At 42.4% G+C, this 13,281-nt stretch overlaps 1 protein-coding gene across 5 annotated transcripts in view; it reads left to right on the top strand.

Moving 5' to 3' along the window:
- Positions 1 to 1,306: 1,306 nt before the first annotated feature.
- Positions 1,307 to 13,281, top strand: part of LOC117658849 (lysosomal acid glucosylceramidase-like) — a 25,282-nt gene continuing 13,307 nt past the window's right edge. The window contains exons 1-6 of one of the 5 annotated variants that reach the window (XM_087881369.1): positions 1,426 to 1,500; positions 3,891 to 3,950; positions 5,423 to 5,641; positions 6,713 to 6,865; positions 8,445 to 8,636; positions 9,580 to 9,726. In XM_087881369.1, the coding sequence (XP_087737495.1) occupies positions 6,799 to 6,865; positions 8,445 to 8,636; positions 9,580 to 9,726 (406 nt within the window). In that variant the 5' untranslated portion in view covers positions 1,426 to 1,500; positions 3,891 to 3,950; positions 5,423 to 5,641; positions 6,713 to 6,798. Of the gene's footprint in view, positions 1,501 to 3,793; positions 3,951 to 5,422; positions 5,642 to 6,712; positions 6,866 to 8,444; positions 8,637 to 9,579; positions 9,727 to 13,281 lie in introns of those variants that run through there. The other 4 variants (XM_087881370.1, XM_087881372.1, XM_087881371.1 and 1 more) reach the window with 4 other exon arrangements.

Here is a 13,281-nt window from a genome sequence, read left to right as displayed (position 1 = left end):
TTTGGGCCAAATTGAGATATTTCCTTTTAATCTGTTCTTAATCTATGTATTATGTATTATGTATTTATGTGTTTTTACTTGGCTGTACACCGCCCTGAGTCCCTAGGGAGAAGGGCGGTATATAAATCTAAAGTAAAATAAAAAATAAATAAATAAATCTATATCCATTCATCCATCATCTATCTATCTATCATGTATCCATCCATCATTTATCTATCAATCAATCAATCTATCTATATCCATTCGTCCATCATCTATCTATCCATCTATCATCTATCCATCCATCATTTATCCATCCGTCATTTATCTATCAATCAATCAATCTATATTCATTCACCCATCATCTATCATCTATCCATCCATCATCTCTCTCTATCCATCTGTCCATCATCTATCATCCATCCATCCATCATCTATCAATCCATCCATCTACGGATGAATAAATGAGTTTTAATGTTTTTAATGTTTTTAATTTTTAAATGTTCTTTATCATGATTTTAAATGCATTGTGAGCTGCCCTGAGTCTTCGGAGAGGGGCGGCATACAAATTGAATTAATAAATAATAAATAAATAAATCTGTGTATGCATATATATATATATATATATATATATATATATATATATATATATATATCATATATATGAGGGGCGGCATACAAATTGAATTAATAAATAATAAATAAATAAATCTGTGTATGTATATATAATATATATATATATATATCTCATATATATGAGGGGCGGCATACAAATTGAATCAATAAATAATAAATAAATAAATCTGTGTATGTATATATATAATATATATATATATATATAAATCATATTTATATATATATATATGTGCATTACTGTTCTAGGCAGGGTTTTTCCTACTAAATCAAGATGTTTGTATTGCCATAGTTAAGTGACATCTCAAATCACTGATGTGAGATGTCACTTAACTATGGCAATACAAACATCTGTGTGTGTGTGTGTGTGTGTGTGTGTGTGTGTGTGTGTGTGTATAAAATATATATAAAATCAGGGTATATTAAGTACCCTGATCTTAAAGAGGGATGTAGGATCATAATGTGAATTTAGGACAGGTAACTGAATAAACTGCTGCCCAAGCACTTTCTCCTCTCCCGGCTGGGGCTGATGGGTTTGGGAACTCCCCGCTCAGCCGGCTTCCCCCCTCCCCAGCCCCCCCCCCACCCCAGGGACTAGCTAAAGTTTGTGCCCGCGTGTCTTTTCCACACCCCCTTCCCAGTCTCCTCCTCTTCCTCCCCCTCCTGCTCCTCTTTCCCACGTGACCCGCCCATCAGCTGATTTCCCTTCACTCCCCCCTCCCCTCCTGCAGGGCAGCTGAGCGGCGGCGGCTCCTCTCCGGGCAGCTGCCAAGGCGCTCCTTAGTCCCTGCGACGTCCAGGGCGCGGTACGTGGCGGAGGCGAAGCGGGCGGCTGTCGGCTGCGGGCTTCAGTGAGCAGCCGGGCAAGAGTGACTAGCGGGCGCGGAGGTTGGGGCTGGGATAACGGCAGCCAGTTCGCCTTGCAATAAGGAGCCCACCGGACCCTCCTCCCTCCCTCTTCTCTTTCCTTCCTGCTTTTCAGCCACTCCTTCCTTCCTTCCTTCCTTCCTTCCTTCCTTCCTTCCTTCCTTCCTTCCTTCCTTCCTTCCTTCCATCTCTTCTCCTTCTTTCTTTCCTCCCTCCCAATATCCTCCCTCTCTCCCTCCTTCCTTCCACCTTCCTCCCTCCCTCCCTCTTCTCTTTCCTTCCTGCTTTTCAGCCACTCCTTCCTTCCTTCCTTCCTTCCTTCCTTCTTTCTTTCTTCCCTCCCTCCCTCCTTCCTTCCACCTTCCTCCCTCCCTTCCTCTTCTCTTTCCTTCTTTCTTTTCACCCACTCCTTCCTTCCTTCCTTCCTTCTCTCCCTCCCTCCATCTCTTCTCCTTCTTTCTTTCCTCCCTCCCAATATCCTCCCTCTCTCCCTCCTTCCTTCCGCCTTCCTCCCTCCCTCCCTTCCTCTTCTCTTTCCTTCCTCCGTTTCACCCACTCCTTCCTTCCTTCCTTCCCTCCCTCCCTCCCAATATCCTCCCTCTCTCCCTTCTTCCTTCCACCTCCCTCCCTCCCTTCCTCTTCTCTTTCCTTCTTTCTTTTCACCCACTCCTTCCTTCCTTCCTTCCCTCCCTCCCAATATCCTCCCTCTCTCCCTCCTTCCTTCCACCTTCCTCCCTCCCTCCCTTCCTCTTCTCTTTCCTTCATCCCTTTCATCCACTCCTTCCTTCCTTCCTTCCCTCCCTCCATCTCTTCTCCTTCTTTCTTTCCTCCCTCCCAGTATCCTCCCTCTCTCCCTCCTTCCTTCCACCTTCCTCCCTCCCTTCCTCTTCTCTTTCCTTCCTTCTTTTCACCCACTCCTTCCTTCCCTCCCTCCCTCCATCTCTTCTCCTTCTCTCTTTCCTCCTCCCTCCCTCCCAATATCCTCCCTCCCTTCCACCTTCATCCCTCCCTTCCTCTTCTCTTTTCTTCCTCCGTTTCACCCACTCCTTCTTTCCTTCCTTCCCTCCCTCCCAATACCCTCCCTCCCTCCTCCCTTCCACCTTCCTCCCTCCCTCCCTTCCTCTTCTCTTTCCTTCCTTCATTCCACCCATTCCTTCCTTCCTTCCCTCCTCCCTTCCTTCCTTCCCTCCCTCCCTCCATCTCTTCTCCTTTCTTTCCTCCTCCCTCCCAATATCCTCCCTCCCTCCTTCCTTCCACCTTGTTCCAGCTCCTGCCCATAAGATATGTGCCCTTTACTCAGTGGCGCTGGTTTTCCAAGGCTACAAGGAATGTGTCCATTACGGGGGTGTGGAGTTGTCAAACCTCTGGCATTGTACAGCGTGATCCTACCTGTATCCAGTTTCTCAGGGTTGAGAGCCCCAAAACACTGTAGTCCTTGAATTATGTCCACAATCAGTACCAGAATATCCGTCGCTAGCCAAAAGCCATTGTTAAAGCGAGCCGTGCTCAATTTTTACGACCTGGTTTTTTTGGGGAGGGTTTTAAGCGAACCGCTGCACCACAGCTACCGTAGTCCTCGAGTGACGACGGCACTTGAGCCCAAAATTTCCTAAGGCTAAGCGAGATAGGTGTTAAAATGAACCGTGCCCCAATTTTATGGCCTTCCTTGTTAAGGGAATCACTGCAGTTGTTAAGTGAGTCGCAAGTCGTTAAGTGAATCCGGCTTCCCCGTGGACTTTGCTTGTCAGGAGGTCACAAAAGGGGATCGCGTGACACACATACCCCCGGGACACTGCCACCGTCATAAATACGAGTCAGTGGCCAAGTGTCTGAATTTGGCTCACGGGACCATGGGGATGTTGCAATGGTCGTAAGTGTGAAAAACAGCCCTTTTTCCCCAGGGCCGTGTCAACTCGCAAAGCATCCCTGGCCTCCTCTCGAGTTGCCATAGGCCAAGGGGGATGGGAAACAGGCGAAACGGCACGGCAGCCAAAGACAAATGCACATTCCAGACTTATCTCTCTCAAGGCTGTCTCCCAGGGTTACCCAAAGCAGCCGGAGGGGAGTGATCTCTACAACCAGCATGGCGAATGTGATTGATGACACACCCTGGGGGAGGGGAGGGGGGGAAAACATGTTTGGGGCGTAAATTACGTAGGGTCAGAGCTGGCTTCAGTTGGGAACGTGCCGACATGAAGCGCCTAATAAATAACTGGATTTCGTTTGAAGCTTGGCTCGAGCCTTATGATTGAGGCATCCATCAGAACCTCGACAGGCTGTTATAAACTGTACCTAAAACATCGGTTGCAAGTTGAATGCAAGCTGTAAATTCTCCAAGTCAACCAGGTAGCATCAAATTTATGTGGTATAACCTGTTTCAAAGGTATTTCCTTATTTCCTCATCTTTTCAGGTGAGTTATCTTTCATGCCGAGCTGCTAAAAAAGACAACAATTTCATCCCGGCTTCCCAGGTAAGTGCAGCTGGTGGTTTCGGGAGCTGTGTGTGTGTGTGTGTGTGTGTTTTTTTTTTTAAAAAAGGGCAGAAATATTTTTAAAAATACCCCCCCGGCACCACCACCTTCTCCTTGAAGGATAGGGTCGAAAAATGGCACTAATGACCACGGATATATTTTTACCGAACCTCGTGTTTGAATGGATGAAAGTAAAGTTAAGATGAACGGGCTTCTTGTTATCCTTTTCGTGAATTTTTTAGAATCCAGGAGGCCCGAAGGACGTCCAAAATTGGTCATTTTTAGCTTTGGGGGGGTTTTTTGGCTTTGTTTTCATAAATGAGGCGTGTGGTTTCGTTGAGACTGTTTTCTGGGTCATGATTTCAAAAATGGTTTTGCTAAGAAATGTGGGGGGGAGGATGAAGGATACCGGGTTAGTTTCTAGGCTTAAGGGAGAATTAACAACCCCAGTTCTCCCACTTCCTGGGTAGACCAACACTTTAATTACTAAATTATTCACATTATTTATGCCAAAATGTTTTTTATGGATGGGAATCCTTCCTCCAAGCCATGCATGTGAGAATAGAATAGAATAGAACAGAACGGAACAGAACAGAACAGAACAGAACGAGAGGAGAGGAGAGGAGAGGAGAGGAGAGGAGAGGAGAGGAGAGAAGAGAAGAGAAGAGAAGAGAAGAGAGGAGAGGAGGGTAGCGTAGAATAGAGAATAGAGTAGAATAGAAGAGAGAAGAGAGAAAAGAAGAGAGAAGACAGAGTAGAAGAGAGAAGAGAGTAGAGTAGCATAGAATAAAGAATAGAATAGCATAGAGAGAAGAAGAGAGAAGAGAGTAAATAGAGAATAGAATAGAGGAGAGGAGAGGAGTAGCGTAGAATAGAGAATAGAATAGAAGAGGGAAGAAGAGAGAAGAGAGTAGAGTAGCATAGAAGAGAGAATAGAATAGCATAGAAGAGAGAAGAGAGTAAATATAGAAGAGAAGATAAGAGAGGAGGAGGAGAGGAGAGGGGAGGGGAGAGGAGAGGAGAGTAGTGTAGAATAGAGAATAGAAGAGAAGAGAGAAGAAAAGAGAGTAGAGTAGAAGAGAAGAGAGACGAGAGTAGAGTAAAGTAGAGTAGAGTAAAGTAGAATAGAATAGAATAGAATAGAATAGAATAGAATAGAATAGAATAGAATAGAATAGAATAGAATAGAATAGAATAGAATAGAAAGTTGGAAGGGACCTTGGAGGTCTTCTAGTCCAACCCCTAGCTCAAGCAGGGAAACCCTATACCAAAGGTAGTTCTTATTCTTATTCTTATTTTTAGTTCCAGCTAAGCAAAGAAAGCTATCTTCACTTTAACCCAACTCTCTCTCCTATCTATCTTCCTCTATCGATTCTCCATCTTTCTATCTCTCTATCTATTCTCTCTCTCTCTCTCTCTCTCTCTCTCTCTCCCCCCTCCTCTTTCTTTTCTTGGTATCTTTTCCGCTTAAGAGGATAATTGTGATGTGGTGACAGGCGAGGCGTGGAAAGGAAAGCCGGTGGATTTAGCAAAGAGGATAAAAGATTGCCCACAAAGGTGTCACAAGGCTGATTTTGAAAAAGCTGGTCTGGCAAGAAGGATATTTTTTTTTTCCCCCAAATTCGGGGCAAATTCGAAGGAAGACAGCGAAGAAACCCAGCGATTAAAATCGCCGTCAAGAATATCGACAGGTAATGTCCCGAGTTCAAATTTAAGTGGAACCGTTTTAAGTTTTCCGACAACTGGGGGGGGGTGGCGGGGGGGATTTTAGGTTTGATCATTAGGTTATAAGATTATAATTCGATTTGGGGGATGGTTGTTGAAAGATTGTGCACTTTTATAACAAACAGACACCCTCTCCTCCCCTCGACCTCCTTCCCTCCCTTCTACCTCTCCCCTTCCCTTCCCTTCTCTTTTCCCTCCTCTCCTCTCTTCCTCTCCTTTTCTTTTCTTTTCTTTTCTTCTTTTCTCCCCTCCCCTCCTCTCTTCTTTTCTCCCCTCCTCTCCTCTCTTTTTCTTTTCTTTTTTTCTTCTCTTCTTTTCTCCCCACCTCTCCTCTCCTCTCCTCTCCCCTCTCCTTTTCTTTTCTTCTTTTCTCCCCTCTCCTCCTCTCTTCTTCTTTTCTCTCCTCCTCTCCTCTTCTCTCCTCTTCTTTTCTTTTCTCCCCTCCTCTCCTCTCTCCTCTCCTTTTCTTTTCTTCTTTTCTCCCCTCCCCTCCTCTCTTCTTCTTTTCTCTCCTCCTCTCTTTTTTCTTTTCTTGTTTTCTTCTCTTCTTTTCTCCCCACCTCTCCCCTCTCCTTTTCTTTTCTCCATTCCTTCTCCCCTCCCCTCTCCTCCCCTCCCTCTCCCCTCTCCTCTTCCCTCCTCTTCTCTTCTCTTTTCTTCTTTTCTCCCCTCTCCTCTCCTCTCCTCTTTTTTCTTTTCTTCATCTTTCTGTTACTTTCTATTTTATTTTAAAAACAACTTAATAAAATGGCTTAAAAATAAATAAAAGGGATTTTGAATAGGGGCTGCTGCGTTCATGCAGCCTGGAAAACAAAACAAAACAATGAATAGCGATGTTTAAAATTGCTCGGTGATTCCTTTCCCCCAAGACGTCTGTCTGTCATTTGCTGAGCTATAAAGCACTTTCCTTCTGAATATTGAAGGCTCAGATTAGAAATCCTGAGGATTATATAAAATGTTATCCTCATTTTGGTTTGCTGCTTGATCTGAATGGGTAGCTAGCTATTAAAAATGGGAATTTCCTGTCCTCGTTTCAGGCTACGAAGATCCATCTGCGGGCAGGGGGCTGGGGGTCCCTGATCTCCAAGTTTCCTGATTTTGCAAAGATTGTGGGGAGGGGATTATGGCGTCGGTGACAACGCAGCTTGTCGTTTGGGTCTTCTTGCTGTCCATGGCGAAGACGGCAACGGGTGAGTTTGGGGGAAGCATTTCTTTTGCCTTCTTACAAAATTATTTTCACCCTGCGTGCAGTTTTATCCAATTTGGCTTTGCGTGAGCTGTTATTTGGCTGGGTTTAAAAAAAAAAAAAAAAAAGAGTTTGCAGTCAATCTCCATGGCAGTGGAACTTCCCTGTCGAAAGGCAGTCTACCTTTAAAGGAAGGCTTGAGGGAAGCTGCCCCTGATAGGCCTCTGGCTGTCCTTGTTTGTAAACAAAATAACAGGAGGAGAAGGTGGATCCTTCATTTAAGCTAGGACTTCCTGCTTTTTTGATTTTAAAGAGGATTTTACTTGTAATGTGGGATGCTGTAAGAAAGGTGAAGCTATTTCACCATTTAGGATTAGCTGGGTGTGGTAAAGAAAGAATCGGAATTCAAGCACAGCTATTGTCTTTTTCTAGATAGATAGATAGATAGATAGATAGATAGATAGATAGGATAGATAAGATAGAGATAGAAAGATAATAGAGAGAGAGAGAAAGATAATAGAGAGCGATAAAGATAATAGAGAGAAAGAGAGGGAGGGAGAGAGACACAGAGAGAAAGATAATAGAGAGATAGAGAGTTAGAAAAGATAATAGAGAGAGATAAAGATAATAGAGAGAGAGAGGGGGAGAGAGAGAGAAAGATAGATGATAGAGAGAGAGAAAGATAATAGAGAGATAGAGAGATAAAGATAGATAATAGAGAGAGAGAGAGAGAGAGAGAGATAGTTCACCACTTTGGATTAGCTGGGTCTGGTAAGAAAGAATTGGAATTCAAGCACAGCTATTGTCTTTTTTTAAATAGATAAATAGATAGAGAGAAGAGAGAGAAAGAGAGATAGAGCTAGAAAGATAGAAAGTTAGATAAATAGAGAAAGATAGATAAGAGAGAGAGAGAGATAGAAAGATAATATCTAGAGAGATAGAAAGATAGATAAATAGATAGTAAAAGATAGATAAGAGAGAAAGATAATAGAGAGAGATAAAGATAGATGAGAGAAAGATAGAGATAGATGATAGATAGATAGATAGATAGATAGATAGATAGATAGATAGATAGATAGATAGATCACCACTTTGGATTAGCTGGGTGTGGTAAGAAAGAATCAAATTCAAGCACAGCTATTGTCTTTTTTAAAATAGATAAATAGATAGAGAAAGATAGGTAAGAGAGAGAAAGAGAGCTAGAGCTAGAAAGATAGAAAGTTAGATAAATAGATAAAGATAGATAAGAGAGAGAGAGAGAGATAGAAAGATAATATCTAGAGAGATAGAAAGATAGATAGATAGGGAAAGATAGATAAGAGAGAGAAAGAGAGAAAGATAATAGCTAGAGAGATAGATAAATAGATAGAGAAAGAGAGATAAGAGAGATAGAGATAGAAAGTTAATAGCTAGAGAGATAGAAAGATAGATAAATAAAGATAGGAGAGAGAGAGAGAGAGAGAAACTCTGCACCATTATAACTTTGAACCGTCACTGAATGAACTGCTGAGTGTCGAGGCTTATATTCCACCGATATATTCTAATATAGATTTTCTGTAAAAACGGTTCCCTTCTCCATTCAGGAAGCAGAGCCTGCAATCAGAAATATTTCGGCAACGACGCGATGGTCTGTGTTTGTAACAGTACCTATTGCGACTCCCAGGATCCTGTCGTCCTCCCTCCTTTGGGTCAGTTTGTGGTGTACGAATCCAGCAAATCCGGGAACCGACTGGATCGCAGAGAAGGTCATTTCCAGAACAAAACGACCAATTCAGGTATTTCTCTTCCTCGGATGTGTCAGGACTACAAGTCCCATCTCCCCGAGGTCCAAGCGGCTGGCAGCTGCGGAAGGAAGCGGAGAGACAATTCCACCTTCTAGAAGGAGACAGGCGGTTTTTAATTGAATAAATACAGGCTGGATTACAGATGACAGATTAATAAGGGATCCTATAGGTCATCTAGTCCAACCCCCCCACGGTCCTCGACTGACAACGGCTTGTTTAGCGACCGAAGTTACAGCGGCGTTTTTCGCCCGGCCGTTGCCGCCTCCCTCGCGGTCCTGTGATCAAAATTCAGACGCTTGGCAACTGTCTCGTATTTATGACGGTTGTAGCGTCCCGGGGGGGGGGGTCGGTCACGGGATGCCTTTTTGCGACCTTCCGACAAGCCAAGTCAAGCTGGGAAGCCGGATTCGCTTAACAACCGTGTTACTAACTTAGCGACTGCAGTGATTCACTTAACAACGGTGACAAGAAAGGTCGTTAAAAAGAGGGACACAACTCACTTGACCAACTGTCTCGCTTAGCGACCGAAATTTTGGGCTCAGTTGCGGTCGTAAGTCGAGGTCTACCTGTAGCAAAATAATAATACTGGTAATAGTAATAGCAGTAATAGTAATAATAGTAGTGGGGGTGGATGTTAGTAATAATAATTACTATTACTAATCTGTAATTCCATTACATTAATTTAATTTAATTTAATTTAATTTAATTTAATTTAATTTAATTTAATTTAATTTAATTTAATTTAATTTAATTTAATTATTTAATTTAATTTAATTTAATTTAATTTAATTTAATTTAATTTAATTTAATTTAATTGCCGCCCCTCTCCGAAGACTCTACCTGTGGTTTTTATTTGATGTATTTATTTATAAAATGTAGAGGCCACCTATCTCACCTCAATGTGACTCTTCCTTCCCATCCTTCCTTTTCTTAGATATTACTCTGATTTTGGAAGAGGCCCAGCGATATCAAAGGATAAAAGGATTTGGGGGCTCCGTCACAGATGCAGCTTCCATCAACATTTTGGCTTTGTCGCCGAATGCCCAGAGAAATTTACTCCGTTCTTACTTCTCGGAGGAAGGTGAACGTCACTGCAAGGGGTTTAATGATTGAGGGGGGAGGTACCATGTTTTCCCAAAAATAAGACCCTATCTTACATTTTTTTTGAACCCTGAAATAAGCGCTTGGCCTTATTGCCATGCGCTCAAAAGCCCGATTGGACTTATTATCAGGGGAATGTCTTATTTTGGGGGAAACAGGGTATCTATCTATCTATCTATCTATCTATCTATCTATCTATCTATCTATCTATCTATATCTATCTATCAGACTCTCTCTCTCTCTAATCTATATCGATCATCTATCTATCTATCTATCTATCTCTATCTATCTATCTATCTCTATCTCTATCTATCTATCTCTATCTATCTATCTATCTCTATCTATCTCTATCTATCAGTCTCTCTCTCTCTAATCTATATCGATCATCTATCTATCTCTATCGTCTCTCTCTCTAATCTATATCTATCTATCTCTATCTATCTCTATCTATCTCTATCTATCTATCTATCTCTATCTATCTCTATCAGTCTCTCTCTCTAATCTATATCGATCATCTATCTATCTATCGTCTCTCTCTCTAATCTATATCTATCTATCTCTATCTCTATCTATCTCTATCTATCTCTATCTGTCTATCTCTATCTATCTATCTCTATCTATCTCTATCTATCAGTCTCTCTCTCTCTAATCTATATTGATCATCTATCTATCTCTATCGTCTCTCTCTCTAATCTATATCTATCTATCTATCTATCTCTATCTATCTCTATCTATCTATCTCTATCTCTATCTCTTATCTCTCTCTCTCTCTCTCTCTCTCTCTAATCTATATCGATCATCTATCTATCTCTATCATCTCTCTCTCTCTCTAATCTATATCTTTATCTATCTATCTATCTATCTATCTATCTATCTATCTATCTATCTATCAGTCTCTCTCTCTCTAATCTATATCTATCTATCATCTATCTATCTCTATCTATTGTCTCTTTCTCTCTCTCTCTAATCTATATCTATCTATCTGTCTGTCTGTCTGTCTGTCTGTCTAATATCTACCTATCTATCTACCATGTTTCCCCCAAAATAAGGCGGTCTTATATTTCTTTGAACCCTGAAATAAGCGCTTGGCCTTATTGCCATGCGCTCAAAAGCCCGATTGGGCTTATTATCAAGGGATAATGTCTTATTTTGGAGAGGGAAACAGGGTAGAAGGGATCTAGAATGAATTGAGCTCAGAAGGACATGCCAATGTGACTAACTAAAACCTTTTTTTTTTTTAAGCTTTGATCTTTCCCTTTGAGAACATGAATAGGGGAAACAAAAAAAAAAAAACAGGCTTCCTTTTGAAAATTAAAATTCTTAGCATCACTAATGGGGCTGAAAAACAATGATGATTGGTGGATTAGTAATAGGATAGATAATTACTTTATTCTGTTTGTTAATGACGGAAGAATTATGTTTCCTTCCTTAAGGCCTGGATTGGGCAAAGTTCATTGCAGGAGTAGGGATTTCAGAGGAGTGATATTTATGGAGAGAGAGAGAGAGAGGTGAGAGAGAGAGAGAGAGAGAGAGAGAGAGAGAGAGAGAGAGAGGTAAGATAGAGGGGTGAGATAGAGAGAGAGAGAGAGAGGTGAGAGAGAGGTGAGAGAGGTGTGAGAAAGAGGTGAGAGATAGAGAGAGAGAGAAAGATAGAGGTGATATAGATAAAGAGAGAGGTGAGATAGAGAGAGGTAAGATAGAGAGAGGTGAGATAGATACATAGATACATAGATAAATAAATAGATAGATAAATAAATAGATAGATAGATAGATAGATAGATAGATAGATAGATACATAGATACATAGATACATAGATAAATAAATAGATAGATAGATAAATAGATAGATAGATAGATAGATAGATAGATACACAGACAGATAGATAGATGATAGTTGACAGAGAGATGATAGAGATGATAGATTAGTTAGAGTTAGACGGAGGGATGGATGGAGACACAGAGATAGATAATGAATAGATAGATATATAAATAGGATGGATGGGTGGATGGATGGATAGATAGATAGATAGATAGATAAGAGATAGGCAGACAGATAGATGATATAGATAGGTGATAGAAATGATAGATAGATAGAGATGGAAGGATGGATGGATACATGAACAGATAGATAATGAATATATGATAGATATATGAAAGGATGAATGGATGGATGGATAGATGATAGATAGATAGATGGAGATAGATGATAGTTGTGTGTGTGAGAGAGAGAGAGAGGGAGGGAGAGAGAGTGCCTGAATTGGACAAACTGGATTGCAGGAACAAGAATTTAAGGGAAGAATTTCTATTTGCAAGCGATTCAATCCATTTTCTCCTCTTATGTTTGTTTTTAATTTAAAAGGGTGGAGGGGAGCATCTCTCTGTTTCATAATGGGAGTCTTATTTCAGAAAATGGCACAGTCATGCATATGCATAAATAATAGAGGATGCCAGCGTCAGTGTTTCATAATTAACAAACCTCAGATTACTTCCCTGCCCTTCCACTGTGACGCTCTTAAAAGACAGAATTGCTGCGCTGTGTGGCAGCAAAGTTACGTTGCTAAGACTTACTGAGAACTAAGGCACTTAGATTGCCCTTCTTTGGGGGTGCCAATTAGCACCCCCCAAAAAAAGGCAATTAGCACAGGTTCCTTCTACAGGGTGGTCCTCGACTTACGACCACAATTGAGCCCAATATTTCTGGGAGACGTTTTTCAACGGTCGTAAATAAGTCGAGGACTAGCTGTATTTTGCTAACACTTCAGCTGCGTTTTAAGTAGCCACACTTACGATCAGAATAGAGAATAGAATAGAATATTTTTGTGCCGTTCCCGGGGGGTGGGGGGGTTGATGAAGTAAATTGTCACTGGGTGTTTGTTTTTACGTACAACACAACAAGCCAAAAGTGATATCCCGGCCAGCAGATATCTCAGCCCGGCGCAGTGCGAGGCAGGGATCCCCCGCCAGCCCAAATCGGCAACGACAGCCCCCCTTGATGTGATTGTGTGGCCCAGTTGCTAAGTTTTGGATTTCGAATTTGCAAAGCAAATAAATAATAATAATAAATCAATAAATCTCAAAGCCGGCTAGATAAAACAGCGGTCTGATGGCGTACAAGCTGAGTTATTGTGGTCAGATCCAGGGGTGGATCTGCTGGGGGTTCGCAGGGGTTCGGGAGAACCTCTAGCTAAGATTCTGCGCAGTTCGGAGAACCCCTGAATCGCACTCCTGGATGGCCCCTCCCACCCCGCCCCTCCCAGGAGTCCCAACACGGCCCGTTTTGGGTGCAGGGCACACGCGGAGGCTCGGGGAGGACGAAAAACGGGCCTACCGGAAGTTAGGGAAGGCCGTGTCCGTTTCCGGCCTCCGGAGGGCTTCTGGAGCCTGGGGAGGCTGTTTTCGCCCTCCTGGAGGCTCGAGGAAAGCCTCCAGAGCCCGGGGAGGGCAAAAATGCACCCCCCGTGGTGCAGGAGGCCGACTAGGCCACGCCCACCATGGTGGCCATGCCCACTCAACAACCGGGCAGAGAACCCCTTGC

This window comes from Pantherophis guttatus, chromosome 18 (genome assembly GCF_059756535.1).
Source record: "Pantherophis guttatus breed Tessera chromosome 18, ASM5975653v1, whole genome shotgun sequence".
Lineage (NCBI taxonomy): Eukaryota > Metazoa > Chordata > Lepidosauria > Squamata > Colubridae > Pantherophis > Pantherophis guttatus.
The sequence above is the reverse complement of the archived record's forward strand: the minus strand, read 5'-3'. Positions and strand labels throughout refer to the sequence as shown.